This window comes from Coffea eugenioides, chromosome 9 (genome assembly GCF_003713205.1).
Source record: "Coffea eugenioides isolate CCC68of chromosome 9, Ceug_1.0, whole genome shotgun sequence".
Lineage (NCBI taxonomy): Eukaryota > Viridiplantae > Streptophyta > Magnoliopsida > Gentianales > Rubiaceae > Coffea > Coffea eugenioides.
Window position 1 is genome coordinate 183,301 of NC_040043.1, and position 17,978 is coordinate 201,278.

Genomic DNA, 17,978 nt, shown 5'->3' on the forward strand with positions numbered 1-17,978 from the left:
GGATGAAATCTGGCAACCCCTATTTATAGGGGATGAAATGGGGGGAAAACGGTTTGCTCGAATTTGAACCGTCCCATGTGAATGCATTTAAGAGCGGTACGGAAACCGAATAGACGCGACAACTGAAAGGACGTGGGCGCGGCTTTTCAGGGACAGCACTGTACCAGAGGTGACCCTGTTAAAGCAGTGCGCAGTGCTGGTCTCCCACGTGGCAGGGGTATAGATTAGGTCTGCCTGGAAGCCCTACCTAATCCAGGGGGCCAGTGCAGAGGCCCCGTCCTGGGCCTAGACACGTGGCAGCCCAGGAAGGTCGGAGCTGGGCCCTGACAACCGTCCTGGGGCACATCACCACTAGGGCTCCAAGAGGCTCCGGAAAACAATCCCGCAGAGGGCGGGGAGAATCCCCCTCAGCGCGGGATTGAGGTTATCCCGGGCAGGTCCCGAAACATACGGAAGTCGGACTCACAAACAGGTATAAATGGTACCGCACACCAATTGTACAAGGTACGCTCACTATTGGCAAAACACTCCCAGTAGTTTTACCCCCAGTGAATCCCTCCCACCGGAAGACTAACTTGACTTTCGGAGTGCCCTCGGGGACCACCTCGGGGCTCCCCAGTTGGTCACCCTAGAGATTACTTCTTGTTTGTTTTGCAGGGTTGGGATACGTTCTCATCATCAGCACGCCGAGCTCATCAGGTCAGCTCGGCTCGGGGAAGTTCAGCGCTTCTTCACACTTCATTATTTTACCAAAAGAAAAAAATCTAATCGTGGGACCAGTAGAAGGTTGGAGAAGAGCTCGAATTTGTGTTCAATGAATAAATGTCTTTATTTCATCAAAGGGTAATTTAGTTTGAGTGTTTTGAGATTATCCGCATTAATCTCATCGGTATTTAAGAACTCCTTTCGCCGGTCTACGTTTGACGTCAATGAGGCCGTTGAAGAACGGGGACAGCCAACATGTCAGTCACCGACAGCCAACTGCTAAGCAGCCCGGTTGAGTTTACCATCTGAAAAAACAAAAAAAAAATGTCAAACTTCCAATCATCAGCATTGAACAAGCAGCCCTTCAAGGAATACAACTACTTTTCCATTTAAGAATCCTCATTTGTACCACATTTTCCCTAAGTTTGTACTAAAAGATTGTCTGAACTCATTGCAGTTAAGTGCAATCATGATTCAGCAGTAAGACAGCAATTGCAGTTTCTCATTTATACTTTTCTAGGATGCCCCTTCTTTCACACACACACACACACAAAAGGATGCTCCTCTATCAATTGGTACGATTTCCTGCATATTGAAGTCAACCAAAACCGTTAATTTAACTACACCATTTTTTTCAACTGTACAGCCATCATTCTTACTGATACTCTAATATATAGTAAGATAGATTTACTCCTAATTTAACGTATGTTAGAAAATGATCCAACTGAATTAAGAGGGGTCAGAGGTAGATGATCCTATCTCTAAACTAAATGAGTGCACTATTGTACACTTTCGAATTTCAAATTTTAATACAGGCACAGAAATTTGAATCCTCGATCTACGACCAAACTTGCATCTTATAGATGCCAACTTATAATGGTTGAAAAAGATGCTTGAATCAGGGTGGTTTATTAGCTTGAAATTAGATCTGCCACAACTTCCTCCAAGAACCCCAACAAAATCCCTCTCTCTCTCTCTCTCTCTCTCTCTCTTTAGAAAAAGGAAAAGCATCATCTTAGGATTTAAAAATGTTCAAAGGATAGAGTGAATGGTCATTACATCCTGTTCTAGCTATACTAAATATTTTTTCCCCTTAAATAAAACGGTCACTTAATTGATGTGATAATTTTCGATCAAAAAAATCTACTTCTACTTCTAAAGATACAAAATGTCATCTTTATTTGTATTAGTTTTTTAGATGTGTTGTATCTATTGATTTCAAATTTATATATATCTGTCTCATGTTTTGTTTGATATATTTTCTGTCATTAGTGCAGATTTATTTGAACGAAATGTTCTTTTTCCCTTGTTAAAAAAAAAAGCAAATTGTTAAAAAAGACAAAAAAAAAGGAGGATTAATGTAATGGCTTCATTAAAAATACACCAACATAGCCATTGGACGGCTCCACTCTAGTCATGTACTCCTATTAATGAGAAAAGAATAAATCGTAATCGTACTATAGAAAATTCGTCTGCTGCCATTGTCGAGTCATTTCAATGCCATTTTTTTTTCCCTTGGCAGCCAGCAGACAACATCCTTCCATTCTGTCTTCAATGATCCAATGCATTTAGGCACATTTGAGGAAGAAGAAGAGAAATCAAGTTGAACTTCTAAGCCTAATATCAGCCGTAATATTTTTGTCAACATCACCAGTGGACAAAATTAATTTCGATGAAACGGAATAAATTCATGAATATTCCACTTGTGTAGCACCCAAATCTGACCAGAGAATTCCAATTCTTTTGTTTTCTTTTCTTTTTTTTTAAATTTTTCTATTTTTTTTTTAGGAATTAGCAAAGATGGATGATGACAGTATGACAAGATGTTTGTTTGATAATGAAAAGAGACTGTAACTAACATATACAGATTGCTAGCTAGCACAATTGTAAAGAAAAAAAAGAAAAAAGAATTCCATATATTGTATAAAATTCGAAAAGAAGTTATACAAAATTGTGAGAATAATATAATACTTACAACAAATTTTTTTTTTTAATCTTGAAAAAGGACAAAAACCGGTGAGGTAATCTATTAGCTTGTTTTTCGACAAATTTGGATGCTTCCATGTTCAATGCATACGTGCTTTATGAAACTGATCACTAACGTCTAAAAAAATAATGCCATCCCACGAGGGAAAATCATAAATGAAGAATTCGTTGACTTTTAGGCATTGAAAGTCAAACCAAAAAAATCATACGTATAGCTAAGGAAGCTCCCCACTATACTAGCAAATAAAAAATTAATATTTCTAGTATAAGAAATACATGGATATATTTCTAGTTCATTATGTTGCAGTGAATCTGTTTGGAATGTAATTTTTCTCCAAAAAATTTTTATACCCTTTTCGTGAACATATTTTCAATCAATTTTTTATCTCACATACATTAAATTACTACAGTATCTTTTTCTACAAAAATTTCAAAAAATAGCAATTGAAACGGTACTTTTCATTTGTAGAAGAAGGCTTAAAATTGACAATAGCGAAGAGAGAAAGTTTCAAGTCGCATGAAAAAGATTAGTGTTTTGAAAGATGTTGTATCTCGTGTGATCGCATTCAAGAGAAGTGCATAAGTTAGTCATATAAAAAAAATTGAATTTAAACAAATAAGTTGTTATACAAGATCACATCATTTAATTTGACCAAAAAATTTTATTTATTAGTGGATGAATTAAGATAATTACCAAGATGCAGTTACTCGTTATAGTTTACCAAGTACAGATTACATATTGATGAGAGCAATGATTGGTTCAAGCAATTTGCTTCACTCTTTTAAGATAATACGCGAAAATTGGACTCTTATTATTTTCATTGCACAAATTTATTTTATTTTGCTTTGCATAGCAAAGGCTGCATTGATAACAAATTTAGGAATTATTATATGGTGGATAGTAGTGTTCATAACTCCTATTCAATTAAAATGACTTAAACTTTTAAAAAGAAAATAAATCATTTTAGTAGAGTAAAAAATGGTTATGAAAAAGTTGAGGAAAAACAACTCGATTCCTGCGTTTGATTGGTTGATCAAAAGGTTTTCCTCAATTAGACATGCAAACTAAAGCCCTAAAGTAGTACAACCAATTTTCTACTTTCCTACTATTTTTTGGTTTCATATTTGCTTGTTGATGCAAAAGACAATGAAGTTTGTTTTATGGAGGAAGATTTATCTTGGATTTATGACGTAAATTTTTTCAGAAAAGTCGAAAGCAGCAACCCAATCTAGAAACCAAACCAACCATAAAGGTAAAGACCGCATTATGTAATGGGATATTAACAACCGATCGTTCACTGGACAGAAGACTTAGAGGATGGCTCTTGGAGCCTTCATTGCGATTAGGTTTCGAATCTTATACTTGATAGCTATAGAAGGGAAGGGTGTACTGGGGAAATAAAAGTAAATATATATATATAAAGTAACGAGATACTAAAATGGGATAAAAGTAGAGTTACAAATGAATTAAACTATTCACCTGCACTCATGAATTGGCTCGGTCAAAACTTGATTGAACTCGAGCCAAATTCAAGCTAATTAACTTGAGTTCGAGCAAAAAAAACTCGTTAGCTTGCGAGTCGCTTTATTTTAAATATACATATATATATATGTTAGTGATGAAATTAGATATGTATTCCTAACATTTTATTATTTGTTAAGAAAAAAATACTATACTAGTATATTATTCATTTTTTAAAATAAAATAATTATTTTTTATGTTTTAAGCTCGAGTAAACTCAAGATTGAGTTCGACTCGGTTTGAATCTAAGGTTAAATTCGAACTCGAACTTTATAATGACAACTCGTTGAGTTTGAGATCGACATCAAACTTGATAAAATTAAGTCAAAATTCGATTCCACTCAACTCAATTTGTATCGAATTCAAAATCATGAGTTTGGGTACCTGCCCCGTTTGGATTGCATTTTCCGTCATTTTCTATGAAAAAAATACTGTAGCGATTTGATGTATGTGAGGGGAAAAGGTAATAAGAAAATGTGATCACGGAAAACGACGCAATTTTCTGGCAGAAAATGGCAATCCAAACAGTACTATTCCAGGAGAAAAACTCATATCCAAACAATATATCATAAACAACTCCAAATACATATTTAATATGTTTATTTCAATTTGTATATTTCAATTATGTATAGGATATATATATTATATTAATTTAAATATATTTATTTATACATATTATAAATATTTTATTTTATATAAAATATATTTTTATATACTAAATTTTCACTTGTACATTGTATGTAATGCTCTTTTCGTTAGGTTAATGGCTCAAATTGACGAAAGAGTTGTAAGTATACATTTAATAGAGTTCAGGGACAAAAAGGATGTCAACAACTATTGGAGGATAAAAAAAATATAGATTGTTAAAGTTCAAGGGCCTAAAAGTAGTTTGCCATTCAAAATTTGATTTTGATGGCTAAAACATTGGTTAGTGCACTTATATTAAATATAATGTATCATTTAAGTTTATAGCTCAACTTTATTATCTCTATTACATTTAAACGCTTTTTTAATTTGATTTCTTTTTTTTAAATTAACTCTTAGGGTGCATTTGATAAAACTGATATTGCAAATTTGAAATTTGAAATCTGAGTTCATTCAATGTATATTACATTAAGTGACAAGTGACTAGCTTATCGCTTATTTTTTGAACAAGTTTTGTCTGAAAAATTCAATGCTAATTAATTGATTCAAATGTTCTATTTTTTATTATCAAACGTGTTTGAACATATCTAAAAAAAATTTGTTAGTGTACAGAAGATTAATCCAATAAAAAAAAATAGAAAATTATGCTTTCTTGTATTATAAGCTTTAACCTATGATTAAGTCCTTCTTTACATGTTTAGTGTATGTAGAAGAAAAGTTGAAATTAATTCGTTGCCATTTTACGAGATGGACCATGTTGCGATTTAACAAGATTTTGTGAACTTAGATTTAGCAATAAAGTATGGTTTATTTTCACAAGTTAGTATTTTAGAAGATTTCTCTTGCCATCTTGTTTGATCTTTTTCATAAGTTGAACTTTTTGGTAACATAAACCAACTTTGAATAGTTCCCCCCCCTTTTTTTTAATTTGATAGCTGTAGTTCAAGCCTCAAACTTCAAAAGTTTCCTTGGGAAAACTGTTGCCTAGATGTGGTTTTACCATTTTCTAGGTTGTCATTAATTTTGAGAAGTACCTATAATCATTCTTTCCAAATAATAGATAAATAGACAAGGGTATATTTAACAGGTGCCCTATGCCCTCATTAAGATATATTTCAGATGTCATATTATTTGAAATGTAATATTAATTAGAGAAAGTAAATAAATACAAGAGATGGTAGGTAAGATTAAATAGGAAAAGTATATAAATGTAAGGGAGAATAATAATTGTTAGTATGTGTATATACATGTTAAGTTAGGTGAATGTTAGGTATGTTAATGGATAACCCATTAGTTAGAAAAACCCCTTAAATTCTAATCTATTCGTCATATATTGATTTATTTTATTAATCATCTGCAAATTCTATGGCAGCATCTATTACTTTAGGAAAGCAAAAGGTCCAAATGCCAATGATCTCTTTTCTCCTTCCTTGTTGATGTTCATTATCAAACTTATTACATGTAATCAAATTTTTTAGAATGAGTTGTAGATGTAGGCATTATCACGGAGAAGAAACACTAAATTGGGGTTTTATCATGACCAATGCTACAAGCTTCCGAAATACAATGGGATCTTGGTAAGGTTGATCATTATGAGTGTTACTGCGAATTTGATTGGAAGGTTTAATGGCAAAACGAGGGAGATTCATTATTTTGATTGGATCATAGTTCTTATGTTTCATAATTAATTAGCTCTTAAGGCTAAATTTAAAATGTAGCATTTCTTTTTTTTTTTTCATACGTATGCATGAAGGTGATGAATTTATTACAAAAAGATGAATACAAAAAAGATCATCAAAACATTCATCAAAAACTAATGAAAGAAGCCTGCCAAATCCAGAGATATATTCTAACACCTGATTGATTTGTTGCATATGGTATACATGAAATATTGAGATGTGAAAATGTACCATATGAATTCGTAAAACGTGTTTCACCATTGTGCGATTTACGGATTCGATTTAGAGAATTTGTCATCTCTATTATGTTCTTTTATTACAAGTTCTAAAATTTATATGTCTTCACAAATTGTATGTACATCACAAACATCATAATAATATTTACTACAAATATCTAAGTCGGTACCCTAAAATCTCATTATTGATGTAACAATTGGTAAAGCATACTCATGTGCTTCTCCATGCGAGACTTGGTTGATGCAATTACCTCGAAAAGAAAATCAATGGAACATCGGGTCCAATCACATCAAAGCCATCAATTTGGGAGAAGGGTTTGGAAAAATTTTACTCGTACGATCATATGTCATGTCACAAACATCATTACTCCTGTCATGGGACCAAATGTGACAAATTTTTAAAGTTAACATTATTATTCTTGTGAATACTGATGAAGAGAGGAGAAATTATTGTATTTAAAATTAAATAGGATTAAAATCTTTCTTATATCGGATGAATGATAACTATGTAAAATTTAAATTTGAAATCGAATTTTTTATACATGTATCATAGATCCAGCAGTAATAGTGTAAATATTGTCAATGTATATGTCCTGTTTGTCATTTGAGTTTTTTGCCAAGTTTGTCTGCTACAAGTTTTTTAAAAACTTTAGCTACAGTAACCTCAAAAAATTTCTCAAAAATTTTAAACTATACACTTTAAAATATTCAAAAATTTACACATTTGAAATTTTTTTTTATAAATTTCTACATAAACTATAGTAAAGTTTTAGACAAACACTCAAAAAATTTACTTAGACAAACGGGCCCTAGTCAGAACACCTAGTTATCAGAGTCATAGTAATACAGGTAAAACACATCACTGGACAGTACAGTTATCAAAGTCATGCATAAATAAATGCTCTGAAAGATCAATTTAATTTACAAGTAAGGATGTTGCTGCGGTATGTTTACATGTCAAAACAGAGGTGTGGAAAGTTAAGGGAAAAGACATTCAAGCATTTTGGGCCACAAACGGTAGGGGAAGTGTGTTGGGCGGGCACGTGGAAAGGGCTTTTGTGACGTGCAACCGGAAGATCTATTGGGGGTTGAAGGGGACTCCAGCCGGGCATGTGAAATGTGGAGGGGCCGAAATTAAGCAACCGGGAAAGTGAGGGTTTGTACGCGAAAGTACGGCATGGAAAAAAGGCGCGAAGCTTACTGGATAAGCTAAAGAGTGTAGGCGTATTAGAAAGGAAAAAACGCCAAAACCTGAGCAGGAGGAATAGCAGAAGATAGGGATTTGTTATGGAGCTGGCGGCGGAAATAGATGCTTCGGATATGCAGTGGGACAGTGAAGGAGAAAGCGAAAATGTAGTATCGCCGATGCATGAGAGTGGAACACCTTCGAATTTTAAAAGTTGCAGCAGTGAACGGAAGGCCATTCGTCGGACGGCGGAAACAATGGTAGTATCGCTGATGCATGAGAGTGGAACACCTTCGAATTATAAAAGTTGCAGCAGTGAAAGGAAGGCCATTCGTCGGACGGCGGAAACAATGGTAAGCCACTCAACTCATTCCGTGAAGAATATGGTGGATTGGATCTCGGATGAGCAGCGGCAGGCTGTCAGAGAGTTTGGATTCGGGTCAATTTTGAATGTGAAGGGAGTAGAGGTTGACGAAGAGATGTTGAAGTGGCTGGTGGATAACTTTGATGTAGATCGGAGGACACTGAACGTTCATGGGTACTGTCTACAGGTGACAGCCGAGGATGTGGAATGTGTACTTGGTTTGAGCAGCCGTGGGAAAGATATTGAAAGCGAAAAGTGAAGGCAAGAGATGGATACAGAGTTGGAAAGAGAATTGAATATCAGAATAAATAGTGGTGAAATTGTAGCGGAGGAATTGAGGCACAATATATGTAGTTTGCATAACGAAGGCTTAGAATTCAAAGTGAAGTTCGTATTGTTTGTTGTTGGTAGGTTGTTAGCACCAAGTTTGGATGACACAGTGAGCCGGTCTCTGGTGGCTGTAGTGGCTACAGAGGAGAATATGGAAAATTTGAACTGGTCGAAATTCATACTTGACAATTTGGTGAAGAGCATCCGTGATAGAGACGGCAACGGAATAGCGGGATGTGCACTTTTCTTGATGGTATAAGAAAGACGCACCATTTTGTATTAGAGATAGGAATTGCTGGAATAATGAAATTAAACTTTGATAGAAAAGACCTGTAAATGATGGTAGGCGTTTTTGTCCGTGCAGATTTACTATCTGGAACGATTCTATATCGAGGGTGAGGACGAGTTTCGCAAGTTCCAGCCGAGAGGGTCGAGGCTAAGATTTTGGGGAAGGTACGAGATTAATGAAAGCGTGCGAATATTGAGGAGGAATCACATATTTGAGGGGGAACAGGTAATGTAAAATCCTTTCGTGTGAATTGTTGTTGAAATTGCAATCTGCATTTTGTGACGTTACTAGTAGTACAAAACTGAAGAGTTGTAGTGACAGGGCAATGTGCAGTTTTACAATAACATAAGCTGTAGAGAAGACATTGATAGAAGACTGATTGAAATTGAATGTGGTAATAAAGATGTGAATGATAGTATTGGTAGAATGGAAGCAATGATTGAATGTCGTTTTGAAAGGCTGAGGAGCATGTATGAAAGTGGAAGGGTGTGCAAAACAAACCGGGCACTTGGTGTGGAGGGTGGGCAGAAGGACGATTGGCGCGGTAATGTTAAAAGAGGGAGTGAGTTACATAAATTTAGTCCTACAACGCCAGATGTTAGGTCCAAAAGCAGGAGTGAAAATGATAGAGTCACTACGAATAGTACTGTAATGGGTGAAAAGAGTGCATCGAAAATTACAAAGTGGAGGAGTAGAAAGAGACTAAGGATGGACAATACGGAGAAGCCTGTGGGGGAAGACAAACAAAACAGAAGGCAAGGTAAAAGAATAAAGGTATGCATCGGTTTGTGCCAAGGTATTTCTAACATTACTTTCCGTAAAGTATAAATTGTAGTTTTATGTACAGATGGATAGCAGTGTGATGAACAAGTGTCAAACGAAGATCGTTGCTTTATTGGCAAAGGTGAGTATTCCAACGTTCCAGAATTGCTAAAGTATGGGAAATTATAGACAATGAAAGATGACATATTTTTGTGGTAGCAGGAAACGAGGCTGGCATCTATCGGGGAAAAATTGAGTGAGGGACGAGCAAAAATACTGAAGTTCTTGTTTGACACTCAGCTGTCGCAAGGGTATGTACTGGATCATGGATTTGTTAAATCAACAGTTCTATTTTGTTTTATCCTTTATTTGAAATTGCAATGGGAAAGGGGACAGAAAAGTATTTGCAATTATAAGGTTGACTAAATATGTAGTATGATTATCCCCATAGGGGAGAGGGCATAGGAACGAAAATCTTCGAAGCAGTTAAAATTGGTTTACAAGTGACCATAAAACTTACAATTTGTGTGCTGTCAATCATGCCACCTTATATAAAAAGCAAGGGTAGGTAACATGGTTGCATATAGAATAAAAGGTGAGTATTCCAGAAGTTTGAGAATGGAAGTACAATGATAACTCAATGACCCTTATGGTGAGTACATAACCGCCTTAGGCTAACTCAATGACCCTAAGGACCGATTGAGTCATTGAAACCGTGATTGCTGGTTGTATTAGTGAGGAAGACCGAACCTACTCTGGCCGTTTTAACTCGAGTCATTGAAAATGATGATATCAAGTTTGTAGATTATGAAACCGTAATACACATAGGGAAAAGATTAATGTACGCTGTTGTAATGACAGGGAAGTACTGGTGTCAATTAAGGGGCAGACAGCAAGTCGGGATGCAATGGGGTCGTTGCTTCCTGAAAAACCCATGGCATGTGATGTGAGTAAATCGAGGGATTGAAATTGGGTGGTGTTGTGTGGACTGTTTCACGGAGGACGAAGTGATGTGACTTGAGTTTGGTGCAGATAATCAATTGCTATTGTGCGATGAAAACAGCAAGGCAGCAAAGGCGTCCTGACGATCAGTCAATGCGATGGTGGTTGATAGGGTGTTAATTGTTGGTATTTTAATTATTAATTTTCCCTTCTATCCCTGACAAATATTGTGTTAATTGCTGATATTTACTCATATTTGGTATCGGGACTTAATTTCAGGAATGAAGCAGAAAACTACCAAAAAGGAGGGACTTTATGGAGAATATGGAGACTTCTAAGGGCTTCAATCCTTAGGCCTTGGATTGGTGGGGACCACAAAGCTATAAGTCATTTGGGCTCTTAAAAGAAAGCAACGTAGAGAGACTTGGAAGAAGGAGTAATTTTGGAGACTTTGTCCACATGTGTGGGGACCACCGGAGATAGCTTTTAGTCATCTTACTTTTGGCTTTTTAAGGAGAGAACGTACAGAAGCAAGGGGGGACCTCTAGTTTAGCTTTTTAGTTTAGTTCTAGTTTCCTTTCTCTGGACTGGCCTCTGACACACGCCAGGTGTTCGACAATATTCCCCAACGGGAAAAACATCTTTTATTCCTTGCTTTCTAGTAAAAACGCAATGCCTTTGCAATCCAGTACTTTTGGCTGCAATTCAACTATGAGGAGTGGCTAATTTCTTCATCTAGTCAGAGGTTAAATCGAAGCTTTGGTTCGACAAAACTGTGAGATCGAATTGATTTCCCTACGTTCTTTAATTTGCAAGTGTTTATATATTTCCTGTTCACTTATGCATATGATTATTTCTTGCAATTAAATACTTGATCACTGTTTAATTGTGTGAGTAATTAACAGCCATCTAAGAGTGCTCAATCCGTAATTGTTGGGTAATTTTAGTACATGTGGCAAGTGATATGATTCAATTGTAGTAGAAACTTTTGAGTCGTCGTTGCGGAAATATATGATATAGCCTAAATAAACCGAGCGTGTGTGTTTGTTGGTTATAATTGGTGGCCAGTCTAATGATTAATGCTGTCAACAGGTTAAATCCTAAGAGCGTGTTTAGGACTGCTTAATTGGCTAGGGCAATAACTACAGAGCTTGTTGTGGTTATCGAATCAGTAAGGTTAGGCAGGTTGTCAGAGCTTGTTGACAACCATAACCAGTTTATTTGTAAATGAGAGATTTTATCTCTGCATCTGTGATCAGTGATTCGAACCATAAGTGGAGATTATACCTTTGACTAGAGATTTTCCTTCCGTCAATTTACTTTATATTTTTAATTTGAGCAATTAAATTAGACAGTTCCATATCAACTTCCCCCATTTTTATTTAATGTTACATTCATTCAAAATAAATTCCCAAGTCCCTGTGGATTCGACCCTGCTCGCTGCTATATTCGAATTTTGTCTTTCACGTAATTAATACACTTTGGTATATCGGATCAAGCAAACTCTGGCACCAGGGTGAAGCTAGTAACCCATTGCACAGCCTAAGTCCCTGCTCCAGTACCATAGTGGACTTAATTCGTGACTTAAGAGTAGGAATTTTATTTTTGCTGGTTTGACACCCAACAAATTTTGGCGCCGTTGCCGGGGACTTGGTGTCAAAATAAATTTATTTTCTTTGAATTATATTTTCTTTGTTTATTTTTTATTTTTATTTTTATTGTTACTGGTTTATGCCTAGATCTTCTCGTACAGGTGAACTGCAATATAATCCTGAGATAGAGAAAACTGCTCGTGCATTGAGAAAAGCAACAAGAGAACGAGCAGAGGCATCCTCCTCATCTACTGGACATAATTCAGTAGTAGATTTTGTGGATTCATTTAGTGAGACGGAAGAGATAGATAGCACCATGGCTAATGAACGGACATTGAGAGAATTGGCTGCACCAGATTTAAATCAACAGCCTCTATGCATTACTTATCCTACATTAGAGGTTGCATTTGAGTTAAAATCTGGACTAATCCATTTACTTCCTTCTTTTCATGGCTTACCAGGTGAAGATCCCCACAAGCATCTCAAAGAATTCCATGTGGTTTGCTCGACAATGAAACCTCAGGGAGTCACAGAGGAGCAAATTAAATTAAGAGCCTTTCCATTTTCCTTAGCCGATAAAGCTAAGGATTGGCTCTATTATCTGCCCTCTGGGTCAATATCCACATGGACAGACATGAAGAAGCATTTTCTAGAAAAATTCTTTCCTGCATCCCGAGCTGCAAGCATTAGGAAAGACATCTGTGGAATTCGACAATTCAATGGAGAGACTCTACATGAATATTGGGAAAGATTCAAGCAACTATGTGCTAGTTGTCCTCATCATCAAATTCCTGACCAACTCCTCATCCAGTATTTTTATGAGGGTCTGTCCCAAACTGACAGAAGAATTATTGATGCTGCCAGTGGGGGCTCCTTAGTGAATAAAACACCCACGGAGGCAAGAAATTTGATATCGAGTATGGCTGCAAATGCTCAACAATTTGGAGACAGGCAGGATAACACGACTCGTAGAGTCAATGAGGTAAGTAATTCTACAATAGAGCAAAGATTAGATTGTCTAACTTCTTTGGTTGAAAAGTTAGCTATAGGACAAATGCAGCAATTGAAAACATGTGGAATCTGCTATGGTTCGAGTCATCCAACAGATATGTGCCCCACACTCCAAGATGATTCGACTGAGCAGGCTAATGCAGTTGGATTTCCAGGACCACCTCAGAGACGGTATGATCCCTATGCAAACACCTATAATCCAGGATGGAGGGATCATCCTAATTTTAATTATGCAGTAAGGCCACCAGGATTTTCACATCAGTCACAATATCAACCTAGACCTCAACTTTCACAGCAACAACCTGCTCCTAAATCAGGTATGTCACTTGAGGATATTGTGAAATCTTTGGCTACTAACACTCAACAATTTCAACAGGAGACGAAAACTAGCATTCATAATTTGGAGAATCAAATGAGCCAGTTAGCTTCCACAGTCAATAGATTGGAATCCCAATTATCTGGAAAGCTACCTTCGCAGACAATTGTCAACCCCAAGCAAAATGCTAGTGCCATCACATTAAGAAGTGGCAAAGAGTTGCCTGAGCCGAGCAAGAAAATTTCTGAACAAGCAATCGAGGAAGAGCTCGAAAAAGAGGGGAATGTGTCTCAACCTAGAGCCTTGGAACAACCAGATTTTGGAGAAAAATCAACACAAGTGGTTACACCTCCGCCTCCATTTCCTAGTCGACTGGCAAAGTCCAAAAAGCAAGAGCACGAACAGGAGATTTTGGACACTTTTCGAAAAGTTGAGGTAAATATCCCTCTTTTAGATGCAATTAAGCAAATTCCTAGATATGCTAAATTTTTGAAGGAATTATGCACTGGTAAGAAAAAGTTGAAAGGAAACGAGAAAGTGCATATGGGAGAAAATGTTTCGGCAGTTTTGCAGAAAAAATTGCCTCCTAAATGCAAGGACCCAGGTATGTTTACTGTCCCTTGCAAAATAGGTAATATTAAAATTGAAAAAGCTATGTTGGATTTGGGTGCTTCGATAAATGTTATGCCTCGTTCTATTTATAATTTGATGAACATTAGGCCTTTAAAAGAGACGGGCGTAATAATTCAACTGGCTGATCGATCAAATGCCTATCCTGATGGAGTTTTGGAGGATATTTTAGTGCAAATTGATAATTTGATTTTTCCTGCAGATTTTTATGTGCTTGATATGGAGGATGATAATTCTAATTCATCTCCAATACTGTTAGGGAGACCATTTTTGAAAACTGCTAGAACAAAAATTGATGTTTTCACTGGCACATTGACTATGGAATTTGATGGTGATGTTATTAAATTTAATATTTATGATGCCATGAAATATCCTGGTGAATCTCATTCAATTTTTGTTATAGATGTAATTGATTCTTTGGCGCAGCAAAATTTTGAATTTAATAATGACGATGCGTTGAAGGTTGCTATTTCTACTGGTCTCTGTCAGGAAAATTTGCAAAAGATAAAAGGGAAGTTTGTTTTTCCTTTTGAATTGCAGGAAGTTATTTTTGAATTGAATTCTCTTTGCCCAGAATTTTCCAATGTGTCTTACTTGGAATTACCTCTGTCTCATTCACAGCTTTTGCCATCTATTGTGCAAGCCCCGAAGGTGGAATTAAAGCAGTTACCGGATAATTTAAAGTATGCATTCTTGGGAGATGGAGATACACTCCCAGTAATAATTTCCAGTAAATTGACTGCTTTAGAGGAAGAAAAACTAATTCGGGTGTTGAAGGACCACAAGGAGGCAATAGGATGGACAGTGGCTGACATAAAAGGATTAAGTCCAGCCACTTGCATGCATCGCATCTTGTTAGAAGATGGTGCTAAGCCTTCGAGAGAGGCTCAACGGAGATTGAACCCACCAATGATGGAGGTAGTGAAGAAAGAAGTTTTAAAACTTCTTGACACAGGTATAATCTATCCCATTTCGGATAGTAAGTGGGTAAGTCCTGTTCAAGTAGTTCCTAAAAAGACAGGAATTACTGTTATTGAAAATCCTAAAGGTGAGTTAGTGCCCACTCGAGTTCAAAATGGGTGGAGAGTTTGTACCGATTTTAGAAAATTAAATGCATTAACTCGTAAAGATCATTTTCCATTGCCTTTTATTGATCAGATGTTGGAAAGGTTGGCAGGAAAATCTCATTATTGCTGTCTTGATGGTTTTTCAGGTTTTCTACAAATTCCAGTGGCGCCTGAAGATCAAGAGAAAACCACATTTACTTGCCCTTTTGGTACATTTGCCTATAGACGAATGCCTTTTGGTCTTTGTAATGCGCCTGCTACATTCCAAAGGTGTATGGTTAGTATATTTTCTGATTATGTGGAGAATATCATAGAAGTGTTTATGGATGATTTTACTGTCTATGGTAATTCTTTTGATGAATGTTTAACTAACCTCACAAAAATTCTTAAAAGGTGCATTGAGACTAATCTTGTTTTAAATTATGAGAAATGCCATTTTATGGTGGACCAAGGCATAATTTTAGGCCATGTGGTATCTGCAAAAGGAATTGAGGTAGATAAGGCTAAGGTAGAAATTATCAAATGTTTACCTTACCCTGCAAGTGTGCGGGAAGTTCGCTCTTTTCTTGGCCATGCAGGTTTTTATAGGCGTTTCATCAAAGATTTTTCAAAGATATCCCATCCTCTATGCAAATTACTTCAAAAGGATGTGGTATTTCATTTTGATGATAATTGCAAGAGTGCATTTGACACGCTCAAGGGATCATTGACTTCAGCACCAGTGGTTCGACCACCAAACTGGAGTCTTCCTTTCGAGATAATGTGTGATGCCAGCAATTTTGCTGTTGGTGCAGTACTTGGCCAGAAGGAGGGCAGAGCTTCTTATGTCATTTATTATACCTCGAGGACCTTGGATGGTGCCCAGTGCAATTATTCGACTACGGAAAAGGAGCTTTTAGCTATTGTTTTTGCTTTAGAAAAATTCCGTTCTTATTTACTTGGCACTAAAGTCATTATTTATTCTGACCATGCAGCTTTGAAATATTTGCTCAACAAGAAAGAGGCCAAACCACGACTTATAAGGTGGATTCTCCTACTCCAAGAATTTAATTTGGAAATTAAAGACAAAAGGGGTGCCGAAAATATGGTTGCTGATCATCTCAGTCGTTTGATCAATAGTGAAGGACCTGCTCCCTTGAAGGATAATTTTCCAGATGAGCATCTTTTTGTAGTTCAAAAGACAACTCCCTGGTATGCTGATTTAGTGAATTATCTGGTTACTAGAACGCTACCTAATGATTTGTCTAGAGCTCAAAAGGAAAAAATTAAAAGTGATGTTAAATATTATGTGTGGGACGAACCATACTTGTGGAAATATTGTTCTGATCAAATTATTCGCAGGTGTGTGTCTACAGAAGAGGTTCCATCAATTTTATCTTTCTGTCACTCATATGCGTGTGGTGGACATTTTGGCCCTAAGCGAACTGCAAGAAAGGTTTTAGAGTGTGGTTTATTTTGGCCAACTTTGTTTAGTGATGCATACTTATTTTGTAAATCATGTGCAAATTGTCAAAAGACAGGTAATTTAAGCCATAGAGATCAAATGCCTCTTACTCCTATACTGGTTTGTGAAATTTTCGATATATGGGGTATAGATTTTATGGGTCCATTTCCTTCCTCTTTTGGTAATATGTATATATTACTTGCAGTTGATTATGTCTCAAAGTGGATAGAGGCTAAGGCAACTAGGACTGACAATGCTAAGGTTGTAGTTGATTTTATTAAATCTCATATTTTTGTCAGGTATGGCACGCCAAGAGCAATTATCAGTGACCGAGGGACACACTTCTGCAATCGAGTAATGGAAGCATTGTTGAAGAAATATGGCGTCACTCACCGGGTTTCTACGTCCTATCATCCGCAGACTAGTGGTCAAGCAGAAATCTCCAATAAAGAAATCAAGTCGATACTTGAAAAGACGGTGAATCCCAATAGAAAGGATTGGAGTTTGCGCTTAGATGATGCACTTTGGGCTTACCGTACAGCTTTTAAGACCCCCATAGGTATGTCTCCTTACCGATTAATTTTTGGCAAACCTTGTCATCTACCTGTGGAATTGGAACATAGGGCATATTGGGCAGTTAAAAATTATAATATGCGGATGGATGAATCTGGAGAACACAGGAAGTTGCAATTGCAAGAGTTGGAGGAAATCCGAAATGATGCATATGAGAGTTCTTGCATTTATAAGGAGAAGACAAAAGCATTTCATGATAAAGCAATTTCAAGGAAAATTTTTTGTATTGGTCAAAAAGTACTTCTTTTTCACTCTAGACTTAAACTTTTTCCTGGTAAATTGCGTTCTCGTTGGATTGGACCTTTTATTGTGACTAATGTGTTTCCTCATGGTGCAGTAGAAATTCAAAGTCTTCACACTGACAAGATTTTTAAGGTTAATGGTCATCGTCTCAAACCTTTTTATGAAGGATTTCAAGTTAATAATGTTGAGGAGGTGACCCTTGCAGTGCCTGAACTCTCTGATTGAAGCATTATTTTGTCTAGCCAAAGACTTTAAAGAAAGGCGCTTTTGGGAGGCAACCCAATTGTTCATTTTAATTGTTTGTTCAATTCCGTGTGGTAGTTTAGAGGTGTTCTCCTTGAATTCGACTAATTTTGGGTTTCAGTTTTCGTTTTTGCCGATTTATAGGTGCCCTTCAGTTTTGACGTGCCCGCGTGATGACGTGCAGGAAGCTCACAATGAGAATCGTCCGAAAGC

At 36.5% G+C, this 17,978-nt stretch overlaps 1 protein-coding gene across 1 annotated transcript; it reads left to right on the forward strand.

The window, feature by feature from the left end:
• The first annotated feature begins 8,591 nt into the window (after positions 1-8,591).
• On the forward strand, positions 8,592-17,747 carry LOC113783157. The gene is made up of 12 exons (XM_027329223.1): positions 8,592-8,906; positions 9,018-9,167; positions 9,276-9,716; positions 9,790-9,846; positions 9,927-10,015; positions 10,566-10,654; positions 12,400-12,994; positions 13,082-13,220; positions 13,278-13,566; positions 13,684-14,657; positions 14,712-15,281; positions 15,756-17,747. Exons 1-12 carry the CDS (start codon positions 8,592-8,594, stop codon positions 17,745-17,747), a joined length of 5,700 nt encoding a protein of 1,899 aa, XP_027185024.1.
• Positions 17,748-17,978: the final 231 nt, after the last annotated feature.

Bases quoted from the DNA above. Each gene is read 5' to 3' on its own strand.
- LOC113783157 (XM_027329223.1), top strand. From the start codon at position 8,592: ATGGATACAGAGTTGGAAAGAGAATTGAATATCAGAATAAATAGTGGT. The intron at 8,907-9,017 runs GTATAAGAAAGA...TTGTCCGTGCAG, and splicing joins GATGTGCACTTTTCTTGATG to ATTTACTATCTGGAACGATT. The intron at 13,567-13,683 runs GTATGTCACTTG...TAGCTTCCACAG, and splicing joins ACAACCTGCTCCTAAATCAG to TCAATAGATTGGAATCCCAA.